Here is a 19,364-nt window from a genome sequence, read left to right on the forward strand (position 1 = left end):
AAATTTGGAAATTTTTCTTTAAAACATTTTGGAAATTTAATTTTTTATTTTAATTCAAGATATTGAAGTCTACATTTCTGACCCATCATGCTGCTCCATTCCGGACAATTACCTTTCAAGTGCGGTCCATGAAAGGTCTCAAGAGGTGCTGTCAAAAAAGAAAGGTCTCCAGACTCCAAAGGCTCACGACAACATGCACCAACCTTATCTTCTGTGATTTACTTCAACCACAGAGTAAAAAAGAAAAAGATTCAGACCATGAATTGATGTTTTTGTGATTTCTTTAAAACATTCATGAGACTTCTATATATCTTCTTAATTTAGTGGCATGCATAAATGGAAACTATATGATTATCTTTAGAAATTAGACCAACATATAAATAGTTGTATACCGATTACCGCAAACGATAAATAATCACAATCAACAAAGGTGAAACGAATTTGCTAAAAATCATTCTCGAGTTTTGATGTTACTAATACTTCGCAAATTAAAAAGAAGATTAACATAAATTCATCGTTGACTTGATAAATAATAACGAACGGACGTAATATCATGAGTGGCTTATGCTTATCTCTACGCGTCCAATTGTGTGTGAGACCTTTTAGGATCCGAATGATAACAGCGTATTTAGTTGTGCGAGAAAAACGGTTTAATAGTGCGGAACGGTTCAACTGCGGTATATGCGGAATAAAAGTAGTTGCGGGACAAGTGCGGTTTATGTAAAATAAGCAGTTCAAAATAATGTTTGATTGGTGAAAACTACTAGCGGTATTGTTAATAAGATTTTTTTTCAGTTGTTAATCAATAATTTTTTAAACTTATATTTTTCTATTTTTTCTTTAAAATTAAAAATTTCTGTTTTAAACATAAGTAAATTGGATTACAATTTTTTTTTCTTATATGTTTCTAATATCAAAAACTGGATTGCAAATTTTTTTGTTTATGGTTTTTATTTATTTTATTTTAAATTATTTACATGTATATTTTTTTGCAGTTTTATGTTGTAGATTATTTTCTAAAAAAATTGAAAAATTAAATGATTTATGAAATCTTTTAATAATTTTTAAATTAAAAACAAATTTAACATAGAGATATTTGTTAATATATAGCATACTGATTATTTCTTTTTTTAAATCATAAATTGAAAATAATAAAGATAAATTAATATTTTATTGTGTTCAGATGCATTTTTTGAAACGAACCGCTAGATAATTGAGGGTTCCAGAAACGAACGCGGTCCATGGCATATTACTCTGTTTTAAAAACGTAAATGAATTACTGCAAACGACTGAACATTATCGTGATTGGTAACATTAACATTTTTTTTTAAGTCTTCAAATACACACTTTGAGTGCTTCCAATCAAGGCTTAAGGCCTTGATTGGAGACTTGAAAAAAGCGGAATTGAGAAGCAGAAGTTCAAAAAACGCTTTTTGTCCACCAATCAACAAAAACAAAACAATTTGCGTTTTTTAAAAAAAATTGCGGTTTTCTAGGTAGAATTATACACTTGGACCGTTATTCCATGGAGAACAATGAATTATCCAGCGGTTTTCGGAAAAACCGCGATAACCAGTGGTCAAAAGTTTTTTTTTTCTTTTCTAAATTTGCTATATATATATATAGGTTAAATCTATATTTCTTTAAAAAAACATATACAAAAGCAAATTTCTTAAAGTATTTTTTCATAGATTAATTATTTAATTTATGTATACCTATAGCTAATATATTATAATCACACTTTTGTAAAATTTCAAGGCATCCATTAAAAATATGTTTCTTTATATTTTGAATTGTTTATCAATAATACAAAGTGCTCATGTAGTTTAAAGTTTATGAATTTAATATTTTCTTACTAATTGTATTGTAATTAAAGTATAATTTAATAACATCTACAAAACATTCTAATTTCTTCATACAAATATTATTATAATAGTTAAAGTATAAAAATCTATTTTTTCTGTCAAAAAAGAAAATAATGTATATAAATCCATATAAGATATAATTTTATTGATTAACACAAACCAAAAATTAATAATTTACAATTACACAAACTATTAATATATGTTTTAACATATTTATCTATAATACTTAATTTACATCTGTTTTTGTTTTTTCTCCAATTAAATAATTTTATTGTAAATTTTTTAATAGATTAAAATAAAATTATTAAAAGTTTGATTATACAATATATATGTTTTTAATAAAATGAACCGCAAATTAGTTTTCACCAATCAACTATTATTGTGCACTGCTTATTTGTATGAACCGTACTTGTCCCGCAAATATATTTGTCCTGCAAATATATTTGTTCCACAGTTAATCTGTACCGCACTCTAAAACCGCTTTCTCTGCACAATTAAATACACGGTCACCATTCACACTCTTAGTATCTAACTATCATTATCGACAATCCTTTATTATTAATTAATCACGTTAGATTTAACGAAGAATAAATTTAAGCACGTGTCCGGTTATAGCAAAATCGTGGATTTATATATAGATATAGAAAACAGTGAGAGCGATGATCATATGAACGCAGCATCAAATCGTAATCTCCAACTAACAAGTGGGAAACCAAAGACAAAATTTATATTTTTTGTAGTCTTCCTAAGAAATAAGTGAAGTGTCTTATATATATATATATATATATTCTTTTTTTTACTCATATTTTCTACGATGACTTTTTTTGTTGTTCATACTAGTTGCACTTGCATATAGTAACTCTTACAATTAGTTCTGCTATATAAATTGAAATATTTACACAACGTAGTACTGTATAAACATCCGTTTTTTTGGTAAGCAGGCAAATATCAAACTCATTTCAACAATTCAACATATGTTTAATCAAAAAAAAAAAAAAAAAAAAATGATTAACAGTGGAAACTATAAATAGAAGTGCGACTAAACTACTTGGTTGTTTCTATTAGGATTACTTGGTCGTCGTCGGTCGGCGTTTACGATATCTCTCAAAATCCAAACATTCTTTAACATAGGGCAATTGTCATATCTGTTTTAGGATTCACGTCGGGTTCAAAACCCCGACATTATTCGGAATTTCCCAAAAAATTTCCTTTTTCAAAAGAAAATATCTGTTTTCGGCTGTCGCAAACCACGTATATGTAATTTGGATTCTTTTTAACGTGGTGCAAGTATTAAATTATTTTACTGAAGTTATTGTAGTGATAAAACACTGGCTGAACCGTAAACACCTTTTTGTCATATTATTTTTGTAGCCATCTTATAAAATCAAAAACAATAGCTTTTGTTGTCTTTTGTCAGAAAGGAGTGAAGCAACGTTGAGAGCAAGAAGAAGAAAAAGTAGAAAAAGACATCTGCAATTAATTTATTTAATATCTGTCGCGTATAATATCAAAAATGAATATAAAAAATATATATGGATCGATACATTCTGACCTACAAGATCATACTAAGTGAGTATTTATATTCATTTTATTTACTACAATAATTTAATAGCTAGTCATTAAAAAAAAATATCATAATTAAAGGACATTTGTGTATGGAGAAAAATATGTATACGTACGTACGTGAGTGAGGTCCGGAGATGAGGAAAACGACAGCACTGGGACGCATGTAAAACGCGCCTTCTCCTTTATATCACTCCCACTCCACGTTAGTCACGTGATCGTCATGCGCTCACGGCTCACTCACTGTGGCATTTATGACTTAGTTAATTTAATAACTAGTAGATTATAAACTTGCCGACGATTTAAAAACGCATTCAAATATCTTAATAATGCACGAACCTATAAGTTTTTTTTTTAATTGAAAAGTTACATATATGAATGAATACGCAATATATTACATAAGAATATATGATTACGCAATATGTTTTGAGTTTTGACAAACAAAAAAAAATTGTTTGGCGATAAAACATGTAGGGCATATAAGACTTAAATACTAGGGAATAGGGATTCAGAACGTCTCTGACATATCACGAGTTGAAAGAAAATTATGTTTGAGATTTCTAGTTTTTTTAAAACAACTGAATGATAATATGAAAATATATGCCATCCTCTCCGATTCATCTAAAAAAATGAATGTGATTTTTTTTTTTTTTCTCAAGGAATTCTTATCCTTTTTTATTCGTTATACTCTCGATTTCAATCTAAAATCCTTATATCACAAGCTTACAGAGTAAATTCGGATATCAAATACTTACAGGGTAATAGTATTTTTAATATTCATATATATATATATATATTACTAAGTTTTCTTATTATTTTGTTAAAAATAATATGATGGTATGATTTATACATAAATGGCGTTTTCAAAAGTTGAATACCTTCATAATTATTAGTTTCATACTTCTTTACGTCTACAAACGTAAAAGAAACTGTGATTAACATATTAAAGAAGCTTGATCAAGGATATAAATATTAATGTATACACATCCTGATATCAATATGTATACATTTATATAGTAAATAAAGTTTTTTTTTGTTAACTCAGAGTAAATCCCCAGGCTTATGGAAGACCCGAAACTAATCTCTGGGGAAGGTGTATCCCACAGATAGACCCTCTTTCAAGATATTCAAATGAGTCGTTAAATAGACCCATATCCGTGTAAAGGTGTCCAAGAAAATATGACTTAGTTTCGTGCAATAGGAAATCAAACCTGAAACGTTGTAGCGTCCTAGTCCCACTCCTTACCACTTGACCACAAGCTCCCGAACAGTAAACAAAGTTGATACATCCTTTTCACGTCTGGATAGATATATCGATCACTGCATCTCCACAACAAAAAAACAGTTATTTTTGTCTTTCAACTTTTTTTTTACCTGTTTTGGCAAATTTGTTCACACAAATTCGGATAAACATTGATATTTATTATACAAGTAATAATCGACTTTTGAAATGAAATATCTCTATATATTTTAGGCCTATCATGTTGCTCCACATGGGACTAGCATAAGAGATCACAAGAGAGACTCACAAGTCACAACCAACAACATCAACCTTATCTTGTTTCTTTTTCATGTTTTAATTTGTTTTTGTTTTTCAATTTCAGCCACAGATTTAAAAGATTCATATACTCAGGATCATATCTCAAGACTCAAATGTTTTGGGACTTCTACAAACCCTTCATGTGACTTCCGTTTTTTTTTTCCTTTTTTTGGTCTTGTGACATATATGCATATATATATATATGTTATTATGCAATTTTTTGTAAATATTTTAAAAATCATATTTCTTCGTTTAATTTTAAGTGATGTTTTAAGTTTTAACGATTTTTTGCATTTGATTTTAAGTGATGTTTTCAACTTTCAATATAAAAATAAAATATTTTTACTATTTTTATCATATCTTACATAATGTTTTTTATTAGTTAAATTCATTTTATTTATTTATATTTTATACAAAATATATTTAAAAAATAGTTATATATAATTTGTAGATTTCAATCTTAAACTAACTAAATGCGTCAAACATGTTTGCTGATAAAATAGAACCAAGAGAGACATTGGTATTAAATGCGGGGAAAAAGATGGCTAGCTACATGAAGTATACAAAAAAACATGGTCATACATACCAAGTATACTATTGTATCTTCAACTACACAAAGTATATGTATTACATGGTCACATGTATGAACTATATGACGTTATGTGGTCAACACCATAGACATACAATCCGGTACACCGATTGACTGATTCCGGCGAAGACCAACGTTGACTCCAACATTAACCAAAAAAAATGTATCAACATTTTTTTTTCTATTAAAAATCAAAATAAGAAATATTATATATAAACATTTTTGGTTTTTCATGATTAAGAAACATATTCAATTCAATATATCTTTAATGTATTCATTCTTATAATTAGTTAGTTTTATTTTTGAAGCTAAATAAATGATTAAATAAAAATCATTAATAATTATTTTCAAGATATATATATATATATATATCTTTGATAATCAGGTTATTTAAATACTACAAAATCAATAAAATCAAATTCAACTACTTTCATTAGAAAAAATAATATTAGGATATTGAATTGAATATATTTTTAATTATGAAAAACCATTAGTGATTTAATATAATTTTTTTTAAAAAACAAAAAAATTAGAATACATTGTTTTTTGTATTCTAAATTTTGTTTCTTTAAAAGCAATTATATTAAATCATTAAGGGTTATTCATAATTAAAAACATATTCAATTCAATATCCTAATATTTTTCTATATCTCTAATGTACTCATTCTTATAATTAGTTAATTTTTATTTTTAAAGCTAAACTAATAGTTAAAAAAAAATCATTGATAATTATTTTCAAGATGTAATATAAAGGAATTTGCAAAAATACTCTTATTCTATACCCTTTTGCAAACATACCCTCAAATCAAATATATTGTTTTGCTAATATTATTTTATAACATTAAAGTATCTAAAATTATATAGTAAAAGTATCTAAAATTATATAGTAAAAGTATCTAAAATTTTATACAACATTTACCATGCAAATAGTTGAATTTGATTTTATTGATTTTCTTAGATTTTATCTACTATTATTTTTCTAATGAAAGTAGTTGAATTTGATTTTATTAATTTTGTAGTATTTAAATAATCTGATTATCAAAGATTTTTATATATATATAGATATCTTGAATTGAATATGTTTCTTAATCATGAAAAAACAAAAATGTTTATATATAATATTTATTATTTTTGAATTTTAACAGAAAAAAAAAATTGATATATTTTTTTTGGTCAACGCTGGAGTCAACATCGGTCTTCGCTGGATTCAGTCAACCGGTGTACCGGATTGTATGTTTATGGTGTTGACCACATAATATCGTATAGTTCATGCATGTGGCCATGTAATACATATATTTCGTGTAGTTGAAGATACAATAGTATACTTGTTATGTTTGACTATGTTTTTTCGTATACTTCATGTAGCTAGCTATCTTTTTTCCTAAATGCAGAGTTCATGCATGTGGTCATGTAATATATATATTTCGTGTAATTGAAGATACAATAGTATACTTGTTATGTTTGACTATGCTTTTTCTATCTTTTTTCCTAAATGCAAGCATTTTACGAGTCATGCAATAATTTGCCTTCTAACCGCGTGGTATTTATGTTCTCTTACATGATCAAAATGATTCGAACAAGAAATGAATGATGACATGAAAGTTTTGTTAACAGCAGCGAAGGTACGTACATAAATCAATAAACATAAGTGTGAAACTTCATCTCAATTATTCTGGAAAATGTGTAATCGTTTTTCAAGCACGTGACTTTTCACCGAACGAGTCATTTAAGCACATGTCATTAACAAAGTATTGTTTTTAACTCCAAAACAAACAAAAAATCGTGGATTTATTACACGTAGCGTGTAGACAACAGTGAGAACGATGATTAACGCGGGTTCAACTATAATAAAGTCAATGTGAAATCAAAGCAAAAAAATATAAATAATTCAAGTATCCTCCATCGATCTTTTAATTTAGTTTTTTACGATGACTTTGTTGTTTTACGTATGATAGTTATAGAATTTATTTTTGTCTCTAAATGATTGATTTTATATATTAAAAAACTAAAATAATTTTTATACTTTATGCTTTTTCATACGTGGCATTTATCTAATGACTTATATTTTATCTTTCTCCCAAAAAAATAATTAAAAATTAATTTACAAATAAAATTTAAACTTTTTTTTTAACATGTGTCATAATAACTAAACATCAATTTATTGAGGGAGAGAGTAAGTATTAATTAGTAAGTTAGTAAACTCTTACGCACAATTAGTGATGATGATATATTGTAGTTTTAGGACACATCTATCTTATCTACTTTAATCACTATGCAGCCATTCATCGAAAACATCCCATATTCCCTTTTTTCCTATCGATCGAATTAAATGGATAGCCATGTATATATGACATGGGAGGGAGGGGAAAACTGAAAAAAGTACATAATACAGTTGTAGCTTAAAATTTTACAAAATTACTTGAGATGATTGAGGAGTCGTTGACTTGTGTACTATCATATATGGACCACAAATAAATAAATAAAATTAGATAAAATAAAATAAGATAAAACACCTATATGAAGTGAGACGTGTATGTACGTTTTAGGAATACTGTAGCTAGTATGGTCGGAAATATCTCTCTCTTCTTCTTTCCGTATATGTTACATAGATGATCGATCGCATGCTAGTATTCCCCTAAAACGATTTGACAAGAAACTAAAACTGATCCAAAATCTGAAAATTAGTCAACTACTGTGAGAATAAGTAACATCAATGTAAATGGTTTATGTTTGTAGCTATTGTACGTAGAAGAAGAAAACAACTGCATGTTGACTAATTTACATTTACATTACTTATTCTCACCATATGCCTATTAGTGTAAATGTAAATGTAAACAGATAGTATGCATGTTGGGACATAATATATGGTGATTCTTCTAAACCATTTACACACTTATTCTCGCCATAAAAGTATCCATGTTGGGACGTAATAATTAATTTAACATGTAAGAGACATAAGTAAGGAGTATTATTATAGGAATCCAGACTTTGTAAACATAAATATGGCTCGTCCACAGTTTGATATATTACTTTCGTTCAGATTTATTTTTTTTCCGAATTATTTGATCATCGTTTTCATCCATATAGTATTTATATAAAGCTAATAAAAACAAATTACGCACCCCGAAATTAGACAGACGACAATATAAATCATAATGTTGAGCATGGGTACTCACACAAACAATACATAATCGTATTTGATTGTCTATACTATTTGTTTTGCTGGTCACAAACTAGTTACTAGCGTATTAATCCAGTTTTTTATATATTTGATGCTTTCGTCAAAGTGCTTATCTTTGTCCGGAAGAGATAGAAAAGTGATTTTGAAAACGAGGAACAACAATACCAAATACAAATGAAAAGTACAAATACAGAAGAAAATATATACATACACACACACACACATACACACACATATATATATATATATATAATGAAATATAAGGAGAAAGCATACTATTAAATATGTATACATCCATTTCTATATATTTTTTTAGAAATTATGCTTCTTTTCTTAAACAAATCTTAAAACTCCAAAAATAATGCAAATATTATTATAAATAAAAAAATCAACCTCCAAGACTTCTTTTTTCTTCTTACTATTTGTATTTATCATCTTTTGCATAATGGGTATTTTGTTAAATATTTTATGAAGAAAAAGAGATAATGATATCCTCGTAAAAAAAAGTATATCCTAGAAAGAATGAAACAGTAAATTGAATATATTTTTATGCTCTTAAAGAAATTTCTCTAGAATTATTTGAAGGGATCAGATTGGTAAGCTTCTAATATAATTAGAGAAGAAATGAGAATGGAAAGGGGAAAATGAAAATAAGGGTATAGTTTCTCTCATCTAAAGACACATGTGGAATATTTTACATATTTTCCAGCTATATTCGTCTGATTGAAAATTAGTTTTTTTTCCCAACTTAATCAGTAATCACTCTTAACTGAAAAATATATCGCAAAACGTTGAATAATCTAACAATGATTATGAGACGTAGTCACGTAGCAAATGCGAGAGCGAGAAGTGTGAATGAGGATTGATGAAAAGGATACGAGAGCAAATAGATTTCTCAAAGACGGATTCGACCAAGAAACACCGGTCTTTTCGTAGTCAATGGACCATTCTTTTTTTTTTTTGTATAAAAAATATAATATTTTAGAGAAATAATAGTTGATAAAGAAAGACGATAAATGTGAACATCGATCGTTTGATACATGACTTGGGGCGTGACTGATGGTTTTAGAGTAAACAATTAGTTGGGGGTAAAATATAGTAATATGATTGAAATACAAAAATAAAACTGAAAATAAATAACTACTCAACAGTTTGAAGGTTAGAAATTTTCTTGTTTTAAGGCAAAAACGGAGGAATACAATAAAAAGCTTTTCTCAAAAAAAAAAACAATAAAAAGCTGTTTTTGTTGTTCTTTCTGATTAATTGCCTGATTGGATCAATTAGAATAACAATAACCATTATCGTTAACTTTATTATTGTTACTCACCCAGTATGACCATGCCTTCTAATCTAACCACGTCTGCAGTGACAGGCTGAGAGCCACCTCGCCCCACAAAAATTTAATTGGCACCTACTCTTTTGCTAAACTTTCCAATTATTTATTGGTATAATTACAGCGTACTAATACTATTCACACCTGTGTGTGTGTGTGTGACTGTGTGGGGGATAATAGTATCACACCCTACCATTTCTTACTTAAGATTTAACCAGTAACCACTTTTGTTTCTAGAATGGACTTCATTTAATATTAAATTAAGGAATTAATACGTGTGACTAAAATCTAAAATATATAAGTGCTGAAGAATTAATTATCATATACTGTACTTAGATTTAGTAAAGCTTTTATATTTTGACTTGCATTTGATTTTATAAGTTTGATTTCCATTTTTTATAAGTTGGAAATAAACTTTGTCGTTGCAAGATTTTTAAAAAGTGTTAATTAGATTGTTTATTTATTTTATTTTTCGTCGTTACACGTAAATTTTTGGCAAAATCTGGTCATTTTGGTATATATGGTATTAATCAAACATTAGTGCTTTGAGAATTAACTATTCGAAGAAAAGGGGAAAAAATGTCGTACCCTAAAAGGCTAAAATCTAACGTCGAGGAGTTAATCAGATATAAAATCCAACGGTGGACGTAGAATAAAGCTAAAAACGGCGGGGGCTATATAAATTACGCACATAGCCTATATATATTAGCCCTTAGTAGTATTCTTCTACTACGAGTAAAAAGTCTGGAGAGAGAGAAAGACTCGCTTACAAATAAATAATCTAACTTTATTTCGACATTGTCTTCTCGTGAGGTAACGAACGTACGTGGCAGTATAGGACTTGTTTATATTTCTCATAACGATACAGAATACAGATTGGTTGGCCGGAGAAAAATGGGAAGGACGACATGGTTCGACGTCGACGGGATGAAGAGAGGAGAGTGGACGGCGGAGGAAGACCAGAAGCTCGTCGCTTACATCAACGAGCATGGCATCTGTGATTGGCGCTCTCTCCCCATAAGAGCTGGTATATATAAATAATTTCATATACATATATACATATATTATAGAGAAGTACATTTCCATGTTGTGTTTTTGTAAAACTGTGCTTGCTACAACATATTTTCTACTTCTCCTTTTTTGGAACAAGGGGGGTTTCTAGAAGTCTAGATAATATACTGCCTGCCAAAATAAGTCATTGCGTGTATATATATAGGTAGCAAAATACTTAAACATTTCATACTATATTAAGAGCATGTATTAATCAAAAGAACAATATTTTTGGTCGTATGTCTTTGAATTGTTTTAAATTGTTCTTAGATTTTTGTGTACTTCTTTTCCCCCTATTTAATTTGTTGCTGAAGGTTCATTTGGATATACACCGAAATTTGAAATTTCGTAAAAATGCAGAGATTCTCTCAACATACTGAAGTGAATAGCCGAATCCATGTTCTTTGGATTCAATATCTCTGATGATATATATTTTTTTAATTATCTTTGCAGCCAAACGAAGAACGAAAACTTCTTTTATAATTTATATTTCTTTTTACTGAATGATTGATTTATATATTTTGTAAATGCTTACTTTATTCGTTCCCAAATCTACTTAATTAGAAACTTATACCAACTCTCCATATGATATAGTATAGAAATGATTGCAATCTATCAACGGTGCCGAAGAGCGACAAGTGTTACCCGAACTTTATGTGTCCATATATAGATACATACTTAGTGGGTAGCACAAAAAAAAAAATCCTTTTTAAAAAACCCAATCTCCAAAAGTTAGAATCTTTACAACTTCCTTGCTTTCAAATTATCCACTGTTGAAAAGTATAATTCGTGGTAGGTTCTTTTGTTTGCCACTACAAAATCTCACAATAAAACTTTTTTTTTGTGCTACAAAAAGTTGACAATCTAATAATTTAAAAACAGGTTTGAAGAGATGTGGAAAGAGCTGCAGATTAAGGTGGCTTAATTATCTAAGGCCTGGGATTAGAAGAGGCAAGTTTACTCCGCAAGAAGAAGAAGATATCATCAAACTTCATGCCGCTGTCGGAAACAGGTTACTTTCTTGATCAATTATATGCAGAATATTATACATTTCATATAATTACTTTGGTAAAGTCCACATATTACAACAGAGAGTTATTATCCCCTCTTTAATATTTGGGAAGTACATGACTTATTTTTGGTAGACCATATAATAGTTATATGGGTCATTAGTTGGTTATAGAATTGACATATTAATAATTTAAGTATAACATTTGATAATCTTTCGATATTTACGGGTTTACTTTGATTACTGTTAGATCCTATATCGCTTATTTATTCAATTATTCATAATTAATTATTAATTATTAATAATAGCAATAGCAATGAATCCACTTTAAGCCTAATCGGGAATAATAATAGCATTTGAAGGAATAAAAGATGATATACACAAATGAAACAAAACATTTTAACTCGAGAAATTTTCCGAGTTCGGTAACCCTAAACATAAAAACTGTGATTTTTGTTAAACTAAACAATATTTCGATCTTACCTAACAATATATACCCTGCTTCTATATACTGTTTAAGGAAATTTAACAAATTTAAAAATCTCCCGATTTAAATAGGATTAACTCTGGAGACCCCTTCGACGGCCAAAAATATTTAAAATTAAAAATACCGTTTACACATAGTCTACACAATTTTTTATAATAGATATATGAGTCCAGTCAGTACATAATTTTTTTTAGACTATATAATAGATATATGAGTCATTAATTGGTTATAAAATTAAAACATTAATCATTTTAGTTGTATTTAAGTGTATCATTTGTATAATTTACCTTTACGGGTTTGCTTGATAATCGAGATTGATAGGGTTCGCTTGATAATCGAGATTTATAGGGTTCGCTTGGTAATCAAGATTTATAGGGTTTACATAATAAACCCTTGCCATTTTAATAAATATCATATCTAAAAGTTATTATTTGTAATATGTACAATTTAAATATCATATCACAATTTAAAGTTATATGTACTTCTTTCCGCAGAAACAGATACATATCTTATTTACATATTCTATTATTATTTACCAATTAAAATGTAGTTAGTTTTATAATAAAATAAGTTATAAACTTATAATTCAGTTTAAATGTAAAATATCAAGGTTATATGATGATATTGTTTAATGCTAAAAAATATATCAAATAAAAATATTTAAATTTGTTGTATAAAATAAAATTTAACCCGTGCTATAGCAAATGTACTAATCTAGTAGTATTAATTACTTTGATAATATAATAACCTTGACATGTGCATAATCAAGATATGACAACAGAGAATTATTTGCATATGTCAGAAGATAATAAACATTAAATTGTAGGGATACTATACATCAACATCGTTAATCACATACAAATAGTTAATGTCACGTATTGCCTAGTTTGGACTTTGGATATAACATCCTTTACTTATTTACTGCAAATAGCATTAAATATGCATCAATACTCTCATTTAAATCACGATAGATTGGGGGAAAAAATTGTTATCCTCTTCATAATAAAACGATGTTTTGTACACAACATAATTTTAATAAATAATTAAATTGACATTATTACATGAAATAATATGTCACTATTACATGAAATAATTTCAAGAAACCAAATATATTAAAACAAAAAATATAACAATATATTAAATTACTCATAATATAATAACTCGCTTTTAAAAACCAAATTTACAAAATTATGTTTTATAATGACATTCAAGTCATGATGTAGAATATACATTGTTGAAATAACTTCACATACATAAACTAGTAGAACATATTAAAATTTTATTTTAAAATAAATTATACAAAATTTTGTATAAAATAAAATTTAACCAGTGTTATAGCAGGGGTACTTATTTAGAATAATTAAAAATATAAAATTTACTAAATAAATGTTTTTTTTTCAAGCTATCATATTTAGCATATGATTTTATTACATAATGTTTTTTTTTAAATAATTATATAAATTATATTTTATATACAAATTATAATATAAATAAAATAAATTTCAACTCATGCTCTAACACGGATTTTAATCTAGTTTATTACTATTATGGTAGTCAGACTCTCTAGAATGTCATAATAACTAATAACAATATAAAAATATATTGTTCTTTTCAATCATGATTAATCACTTTGACGTTTATATGCACAATACTATATATGGGGTATTTTTTTTCTTTTTTTTTCAACATATGGGGTATTTTTTAAAGATATTAGTATTATACTACAATACAATTCGATTATTTAGAGCTAAGAAAAATTGACCTTTCCACAGAGTTTGGAGATTGATTTGACTTTTATTTGGGATCTTCCGATTTTCATTTTTATTTTTATTTTCTACAAAAAGCATACTAAATCTTCTTGTTTTTATTTTCGAAAATTTAAAGGTGGGCAGCCATAGCGAGGCAGATGAAGAATCGAACAGATAATGATATAAAGAACCACTGGAACTCTTGTCTCAAGAAAAGACTTTCGAGAAAAGGAATCGACCCGATGACCCACGAGCCCATCATCAAACACCTCACCGTCAGAACCGCTAACGAAGACTCTTGTAGCACTTCCACGACAACGTCACCGTCGACGGAAAGCTCTCCTTCCTCAGGATCAGCTCGTCTCCTCAATAAGCTCGCCGCAGGTATCTCATCTAGACAACACAGTCTGGATAGGATCAAGAACATCTTGTCGAACCCAATAGTCAGAAGCAGTGATCAAGTAAACGAGAAAGAAGAAGAAAGAGAGTCAAATATGGATCAGAAGATTGACGGTGAAGAAGAAGATGATATTCAGATTTGGGACGAGCAGGAAGTTAGGCGTTTAATGGAGATTGATGTAATGGACTACGAGATGACGTCATATGACTCTGTCATGTACGAGAGTACTCACATACTTTGATCATCTCTTTTTGACTTGATATAATGGGTGTATGTATGTTCGCAACTTAGCATAAGTTAAGATAGGGTTTGTCGTTGCAACGAAGAATATTAATGTACGTGGACCACTTTGATGTCCTCCTAGAGGCGAAGTCTTTTTTTTTTTTTTTTTTTTTTTTCTTTCTTTTTTTTTTTTCTCATAAGTGTTTCTATTTTTATTGATGTCACAAAAAACAAACATTACAGACCCATTACTACAGGGCACGGCAAAGACCCAAACAAGGGTACGGCGACAAACTTATACAGAGCCGGCAAAGATCATAATCTTTCCGGACACAAAGCCGGCAAGTTTAAGGAAACCTCCCGAAACCAAAGCGTAATTATCGAAAACGAATTTCCGAAAATCAGAATACAACCTTACAAACATAAAAACTATGAATACTGTCACTTTGCTTCTCTCTTCTTCAATTTACTGGTTAATTCCAAGATCGGAAGTTGAATTAGAGATCTCCGGATACCTGATGCGCCAGAATTGAACTTCTGGTCTTGTAGTCCTCGTTTGATAATTTAGAGACTTCGAAAATTAGAGATCTTGATCTACCTAAGAATGGCACGACGGAACCTTAGTAGAGGGAATTGAAACCGCCAAAAGTTGCCTTCCGGTGATGACGATATGTAATCGACTAGATCCGGTATGAAGGAGTCAAGAAACATCAGATCTCACCCAGATCTGGATGTTGGTTCGAGTGGAGAAAGCTTGGAAGAAGTTGCCCTTACCGTAACACCAACCACAAGAACTATTATGGATGGCGGTGGGTTGATCGGTTGAAGGCCGAGAGAATTACCAATGAATCTTCGAAGAAGAAACTTAGCAACAAATTCATAGTCTAGAAACTAAACACAACAAAAGCATTAAAACTAACGGAAGATCAACGTTGGTGCTATAGGAGCCACCAAACGTTAATCTCCGGCCAAAAAACAACGACGCCTTGAGCTGCTTCTTGAGGAGAGAGTGTAAGAATATTTTATATTCCACGTAGCCTATGTGTCTTTCGGTTAATAATAAAGTTCAAGTTTATATTTAACATTGTAGATTTTAATATTAAAGACGACACCGTGATGAATCGGTTTCGATTAATGTATTAGAATTTGGGTGTATTGATAATCTTCTTCCCTTCTCTTAATTATATTACATAAGTAATATATATACATGTATATGTTAAGTCTATTAAAAAGTGCTAGTACAATATGAACCATCACAACTCTTTGAAATGTGACTCTATATACATGTATATATATGTGTGGCTGTTGAATTTTTTACTGTAATGGTTGTGTTCTCATAACGTGAGAAACACTACCAAACCAAACACACACCAGAGAGAGATTAGTGATCTTCTTCATCAAAGATCACGTGAAAGTAATAAGGAGTAAGGGAAGAGAAAATCAATTACTGAAGACTTGGATTCATCATCAAGCATAGAGAAAGCAATAGATCAAGGTTAGTGTTTCTTCTTCTCTAAGAAAATGTTCATGGTTAAATTAAATCAAATCTAGATGATTTTTAGGATATGTAGATTTCATAAACATATAAATTTATATTTATATTTGGTATCAGAGCAAACTAGATTTGTTTAATAGCGAAACATACTTAATTCGTTTGATCGAGTGTTTACGTATTCGTTTATTCTGGGTCATTTCGTGACGATTAGAATTAATAACGATACATTCATGAACCGGTGCTTATCATTACAATTGACGGTTAATGCATATTTAATGTGTAAAAAAAAATATATATATCACAATTGATAATAATAAAATATGCATTGTCGAAGATGGAATTATAGGAATGATGAGTAGTGGTGTTTTCATGCACGTAAGTATGTTCAGTGATTGACATAAATGGTTTTGTTAGATTCTGTTTAAATAGTGAATGGTTGAAAAGTTACCTATCATTAGATAACTGGTTTTATGCATACACGTATTCGATTCCATGTATAAGTTCATGGCACTTTTGAATGTATTTAAATTCACGTTCACTGAGATGCGTATGAGCGTATCCATGATTCTGGGTTTTGTGTAGTGGAAAATTACTACATATGAATTCGTGTAGTGAAAAATTGCTTCCGCTGCAATTTTATAAGTTTAGGGTAATTGTGTTATGTAATATTAACACAGTAGAAAAATAATTTATACCAATTAAATAATTAAATATTTTAATGTTTATTTGTATATAACTTGTTAGTCATCAAAGTGGCTTTGTTACATTGAATACAGACAGTAAAATTTGAAAGATTTATTAATTGATCATGATTAACGAGATGCTAAAAATGACATAAAAGTTTTGATTAATCAATTATTTTATTATCTATATTCTTGAAAATTACCTAAAAGTAGATCATTGAATATAGTTAATAATATGAAAAAAATTAATCATTTCAATATAGTCAATAATGTGTATACCCAAAGGTAACATGTTTATTTGATTAATAAGTGATTTGATTAATTATAAAATTATAATTTTAGCATTATTAAAAGTGTTTGTGTTTAAATATTGTCCAAAGGTTATTTAAATTCATGCATTAAATTTAAAGTTAGGCCTTAAGAGTCTGTGTAAAAGTGTCAAAGCACTAATAGGTAAGCATGTTTGCAGTTTCTTCAAACTTGTATGCATCTGCTAACTCTGTCGTAAAGTTCAATGGGCTGAATTACGGTGAATGATCTGACCAGATCCGTTTTGCATTGGGTATTATGGCTTTGGACTCTGCAATACTAACGAATGAGGAACCTGCAGCCATTACAGGAGATAGCTCTAAAACTGAAAAATCTCGTTATGAGATTTGGGAGCGATCTAACAGGCTGAGTCTGAACCTCATGAGAATGACGATGGCAGAAAGTGTTAAGCCATCTATGCCTAAGACAGAGAAAACAAGGGAATTCATAGAGAAAATTAAGGAGTGTTCACAATCTGATTTGGCTGACAAGTCGATTGTAGGAAGTCTTATGAATGAGCTTACTACGAAAAAGTTTGACTCGTCTCAGCCAATTCATGATCATGTGACCCACATGTCTAACTTGGCAGCAAGGTTGTCAACATTGGGAATGGAAGTTCATGAGAATTTCTTGGTCCAATTAATTATGAACTTTCTACCTTTTGAGTTTAGCCAGTTCCATGTGAATTACAACACCATTAAAGATAAATGGGACTTTAAGGAGTTAAAGGCTATGTTGGTTCAAGAGGAAGGGAGAATTAAGAAAATGAAGGATCATGTTGTCAATCTTGTGGGCTATGGAAATGCTAGCAGCAGCAATAAAGGAAAACCAAGTAGGAAGGAGAAGATGAAGGATAAAGCTTTCATGAAAGGCCCCGAAAGTCAAATCCAGAAGGAAAGGAAGTGTTTCTGCAAGAAAATGGGACACTTTAAGAAAGATTGTCCGAAAACAAAGGCATGGTTCGAAAATAAAGGTACGTCACATATTTATGTTTGCTCTGAATTGAACCTTGTTGAAGTGCCTAAAAATACTTGGTTGTTAGATATTGGTGCTACTACTCATGTGTCTCATATTAAACAGGGATTCAGTTCGATTCAACCCATAAGAGGACCTGAACAATTCTTGTTCATGGGAAACAGAATGAAGGCACGAATTGAAGGCATTGGGACTTATAAGTTGATCTTGGACACTGGATGTCATGTAGATCTTGAAGGGTGTCTCTATGTACCCGAGTGTGCTAGAAATCTTGTTTCTGTTAGTAGGTTGGATAATTTAGGTTTTGTTTTCCAGATTGGACACGGTGTTTTCTCATTGTACCAAAATGATTACCTTAAAGGAAGTGGTACTTTTTTTGATTCACTTTATCGTTTCAATCTTGATATAAAGTTTTCTGAATGTTTGTTTAATATTGAAAGTCAAGGCATTAAGCGTAGTGCATCTAATGAAAGTTCAGCTTTCTTGTGGCATCAAAGACTAGGTCACATTTCCAAGGAAAGAATTATGAGGTTGGTAAAGAATGAAATTCTTCCTCACTTGGATTTTAGTGATCTAGATGTGTGTGTAGACTGCATGAAAGGAAAGCAGACTAAACACATTACAAAGAAACCAGCCACAAGAAGTACTCAAGTTCTTGAGTTAATTCACACTGATATATGTGGTCCGTTTGATGCTCCATCTTGGAGCGGTGATAAATACTTCATCACCTTTATTGATGATTACTCATGTTATGGTTATACTTATTTGTTGCATGAAAAATCTCAGTCCGTGAATATCCTAGAGATATTCATTAATGAGGTGGAAAGGCAATTAGATAGAAAAGTGAAAGTAGTGAGGTCTGATAGAGGTGGTGAGTTTTATGGAAAATTCACGGAAAATAGACAATGTCCTGGT

At 29.4% G+C, this 19,364-nt stretch overlaps 2 protein-coding genes across 3 annotated transcripts; both read left to right on the plus strand.

Moving 5' to 3' along the window:
- The first annotated feature begins 10,778 nt into the window (after nucleotides 1-10,778).
- Nucleotides 10,779-15,145, plus strand: LOC104740570 (transcription factor MYB8-like). Of its 2 annotated transcripts, XM_087483332.1 has the most exons (4): nucleotides 10,784-10,884; nucleotides 10,947-11,098; nucleotides 12,004-12,133; nucleotides 14,502-15,145. In XM_087483332.1, exons 2-4 carry the CDS (start codon nucleotides 10,966-10,968, stop codon nucleotides 15,004-15,006), a joined length of 768 nt encoding a protein of 255 aa, XP_087339458.1. In that variant the 5' UTR covers nucleotides 10,784-10,884; nucleotides 10,947-10,965; the 3' UTR covers nucleotides 15,007-15,145. The 2 variants fall into 2 exon arrangements, with proteins under 2 accessions (XP_019091454.1, XP_087339458.1); XM_019235909.2 differs by having other exon boundaries at nucleotides 10,779-11,098.
- A 1,161-nt stretch (nucleotides 15,146-16,306) lies between these two features.
- LOC147927943 (uncharacterized) lies at nucleotides 16,307-18,833 on the plus strand. The gene is made up of 3 exons (XM_087483333.1): nucleotides 16,307-16,482; nucleotides 17,635-18,447; nucleotides 18,555-18,833. Exons 2-3 carry the CDS (start codon nucleotides 17,733-17,735, stop codon nucleotides 18,587-18,589), a joined length of 750 nt encoding a protein of 249 aa, XP_087339459.1. The 5' UTR covers nucleotides 16,307-16,482; nucleotides 17,635-17,732; the 3' UTR covers nucleotides 18,590-18,833.
- The last annotated feature ends 531 nt before the right edge of the window (nucleotides 18,834-19,364 follow it).

The sequence above is a fragment of the Camelina sativa genome, chromosome 14 (assembly GCF_030686135.1).
Source record: "Camelina sativa cultivar CO46 ecotype springtype chromosome 14, ASM3068613v1".
Taxonomy (NCBI): Eukaryota; Viridiplantae; Streptophyta; class Magnoliopsida; order Brassicales; family Brassicaceae; genus Camelina; species Camelina sativa.